This window comes from Curcuma longa, unplaced genomic scaffold (genome assembly GCF_044706935.1).
Source record: "Curcuma longa cultivar G26 ecotype Majalengka, Jawa Barat unplaced genomic scaffold, ITB_CL_G26_1.1 contig_25441, whole genome shotgun sequence".
NCBI lineage: Eukaryota > Viridiplantae > Streptophyta > Magnoliopsida > Zingiberales > Zingiberaceae > Curcuma > Curcuma longa.
In genome coordinates this window covers 8,442-12,377 of record NW_027432766.1, presented here as the reverse complement: position 1 = coordinate 12,377, position 3,936 = coordinate 8,442, and the positions used below count along the sequence as shown (strand labels likewise).

General features: G+C 37.7%; 1 protein-coding gene and 1 pseudogene across 1 annotated transcript; one reads left to right on the top strand and one right to left on the bottom strand.

Moving 5' to 3' along the window:
* The first annotated feature begins 329 nt into the window (after nt 1–329).
* Nucleotides 330–1,177, top strand: LOC141818597 (ras-related protein RABC1-like). The gene is made up of 3 exons (XM_074706059.1): nt 330–446; nt 534–662; nt 825–1,177. Exons 1-3 carry the CDS (start codon nt 420–422, stop codon nt 933–935), a joined length of 267 nt encoding a protein of 88 aa, XP_074562160.1. The 5' UTR covers nt 330–419; the 3' UTR covers nt 936–1,177.
* A 199-nt stretch (nt 1,178–1,376) lies between these two features.
* On the bottom strand, nt 1,377–2,450 carry LOC141818596 (F-box protein SKP2A-like; annotated as a pseudogene).
* Nucleotides 2,451–3,936: the final 1,486 nt, after the last annotated feature.

Below are 3,936 nucleotides of genomic sequence, written 5' to 3'. Positions count from 1 at the left end.
AACATGAGAGATGCAACCACCTTTGTTACGGGAAAAAAGTGGAAAATTCTGGCTTGATGAGGGTTGACATGGTATTTTGTCAGTAAAAAAATGAAGCAATCTTTATTTCATTCTTTTCTTTGTTTTATCCCTTATAGGCGTTCATCTTTTCAATTTGCTTAAATTGGTCTTATTTAGCCCAAGAGACTTATTTAGGAGATGAACAATATGGTTGCATCAGTATAATAAGCTATCTAGTGTCTCATATGATTATGTTGTTACAAATTAGGTTTTCTTTATGTTAAGATGTTAAGTTTGACAAGTTATCACACTTTCAAATGACAGTTTATGACGTGACAAGAAGGGACACGTTCACAAATCTTTCAGATATATGGACCAAGGAAATAGACCTTTATTCGACTAATCAAGATTGCATTAAAATGCTTGTTGGTAACAAGGTTGATAAGGTAATGCGGCAAATTTTTAATTATTTTTATTCATTAAAGTTTCTACAAAATAATACTGTTTGTTACAACGTGCATTTCTTATTGTAGGAAAATGAGAGAGTTGTGACTAAGAAAGAAGGAATTAACTTTGCTAGGGAATATGGATGTTTGTTCCTTGAATGTAGTGCAAAAACTCGTGTTAATGTGGAGCAATGCTTTGAGGAGCTTGTGTTAAAGGTGCAAAATAATTCCAAGCTTGTACATGAAAAGATTGATCTCCTTTGCAAGATTCATTCTCATTTCTCCCCTTCTCAACAAAGTTTGATATTGCAAAATTAACCTGCATTAGATTCCTCATTCACCAGTGCCGCTCTAATTGGCTTCCCCATATCTGTGCAGATCTTGGAAACACCCAGCCTCTGCGCTGAGGGTTCATCCAGTGTGAAAAAGACCAACATCTTCAAGCAAAAACCCCCTCAAGAAGATGCTTCTACCAGCGGGTGTTGTTAATAGTTTGTTTGTATTCAGCCTCTGGTTGTAATGGTTCTAAAGTTTCCCCTGGTAATCGTTCTAGAGCTTCCCCTTGATCTATAGGTTCATGTACAGTGCATACTAAAATCTATTCGAATTGTGTTACCTTCCCAACTGGTTCGATAAATTTCAGCTAGGCTGTCTAGTGTAATTTTTATTTGATGAGAAAGCATTGGCAACTTTTTTGAATAATAAAGAATGGTCTACAATACACGGTTGAATTTGTGCTTGAGCAATCAGTAATGCTCAACTTCAAAGCTTAAATTTAGCACATTCGAAATTATAGTAGAGAAACTCGTACTGTACAGACACTTGGCATCAAATATATATGCCCAAGTATTTACTAACACAACAACAAATTCAAGAGTTGCCCAATTCTACATGTCTTCAAACACAAAGTTACCTAGCTGGTTTTTCAATCTATTCAGTAAGCATGGCAGCTAAAACAGTTAGTCCAACCTGGTGAGCACAAACAGCACAAGCACAATGCACAGAATTGAGGCCCAGACAACCACTGTTTATGAGCTAATTCCTCAGGCAGGTGGGCAGTGGCAACTAGTCACACAGCTTGAACTGCAGGGGCTGGTACAGGCTGTGCACTGACTGATGTTGAGGTTCAAATCAGTGGTTTGGGCTGATTATCCACTGACTGATTATTAGTCCATCATCACTACTGCTGCTGCTTTTGCTGATACCAAGTCTGCTATTGCTAGATTTGTCGGTGATGTTCTGACAATAATAAGTCCAGATATCTCAGGCAACAATTTGCTAGGGCAATCACACTTATCTGCACTGACAGAACAAAGATTGGTTAGGACTGCTGATCCTGCAAAAACAGATATTATCTTTCAACCAAAAGCTAGCAGAAAATGGAACTCCAATATGATACCATGGTCCCCTTGATGATGTATATTTTCAATATTTAGGAAACTGAGGATAAGAATGTACTAGCACGAGCACACAAGAAGACAAATCCAAATCCCTTAGATCAGGGCATCCAGCTGCTAAACTGCTTATTACTCCTCACTCACACTTTCGCACCAATCCAAATTCAAAGATTGCAGTTGGCTGCAATGATACAATATAGCCTTGACAGGCATTTGCCACAAGAATTGCAACGTTTATGACATCATTTTATTATTACAAAATACAAGGAAATTTACATACCTTCAATGCTTTGTCAGTTGCAGCTCTCACACATCCACAGAGATTCAGTTTTATAGTTTTCTACAGCATTAGCAAGATATGCAAGGGCAGAGTCGCAGAAAGCAGAACATCCACTGATAACCATGTCCTAGCACATACAAAGACCTGTCAGTCAGCCTTAGGCTTTTGCTGAGGTCTAATTCCTTCAAATTGTGGCAGTAATTTGTAACTGTCTCAACTGCATTGCCCTCAAGTTCTGGAACATAATTTTGTCAAAGAGTCAAAACTTCAACCTGTGGGAACTTGGGCACAAGTGACTGCCCAAGAATGTTCATGTTCTTTTTACACCTGCAGTATAGAAACCCACTCTTAAATGAACACAGGAACCCAATAAACTTCTGAAACTATACTATGAACAATACGAAGGTTTAATCATAGTAAAATTAATAAAAACCCATCCATCTGTATACTTTGAAGATTCATCCTATTATAGAGGATGAAATTCTCAGAAGCAGAAGCAAGATAATCCCTCACTTATGATAATATCTAAAATAATTTTAAATAGTTAAGAAATTTGGTGTGGCCCATTTATTCCTAGTTAACCATCTTAGCACAAGTTTTGCCTTCTACTACAATACTTTCTAAGTTCCTATACACATAGGTGTGTCCCATGTTCAACACAAGAGAACGCCCAATATGATAATGAGTTTTTGTGGCATAAGTTTCAGTCGTGAACTCCTTGGTTTGAAACAACAGGGAGTTTCTAATCATATTTGTGTTCTGTTGATATTTTGTATAAAACAATACCAAAATATAATTGTTGGTGAAAGTTCACCCTTCCTATAACATGATCACCAAACTTTACTAATGAAAAATCAACAAGCCATAAGGTTTAAGATCCTTGGTTGATTGTGCGTGATCGACCGTATTAGTGTATTTGGTAAATTGAAGTACAGTGTTGCTAATATATTTTGCATTATCTATTGTGCTAATTCAGTTTTGCAAGAAAGTTTTAGTGGATCAGGTCGATCAGACACTGAGCAGAGAAAACCCAAATATGTCTGGAGAACCGGATGTTTGGCGGATAAGTAAGGTAAGTCTTGGAGAGACCTTTCATTTTGGAAGGCAGTGAGGATATGTCCCAGTTGGAACAACCTTAGGCATTGATCCGATTGAAGAAACTAAAAGAGGTTTCTAAGTCGAGATCAGACAGTCTTAACTCTCAGATTAAAGCATGCATTCATATATGTTCTAACTCTGTTTTGTAGGCTTATTGTTATCTCTATTGTGCTAACTTTATTTTACAAAAAACCAAAGTCCTCTGTAACCGAAGGATCTGTCTACCAATCAGGTCAAAGGGTTCGGTCAATCAAAAAAAGTTTGGTCGACCGATCAGAGTAGATAGGTACAGATCAGATTCGGATTCAGCAAAGAAAGAAATAGAGGTTCAATCAACTAATCAGGAGAATTAGTCAACCGAACATATTTAGAAAGTGCAGATCGGATATGATCAAATCAGTTAACAAAGGAAACTCAGGTGTTCAATCGACTGATCAGGGGGGTCAGTCGACCAGAAAAGCAAATTTCATGGGATTGATCTAATTGGATTCGAGCAAGCATGGAAAGTTCAAGATCCAGTTGCCTGATAGGAGGTTTAGTCGATTGGAAGGATCATTCAACCGGATGAAGGCTGTAAAAGAAACCTCGGAATCCGAGACTTTGCATCAATTCTCACTCAACGATCTCTTCTTCTCTGTTGTTCAATCCGTCCAAGTACTACTGCTGAGGCTACTCGACAACCTACGATGAAACTCTAATCTTATGTTGTTGGTAT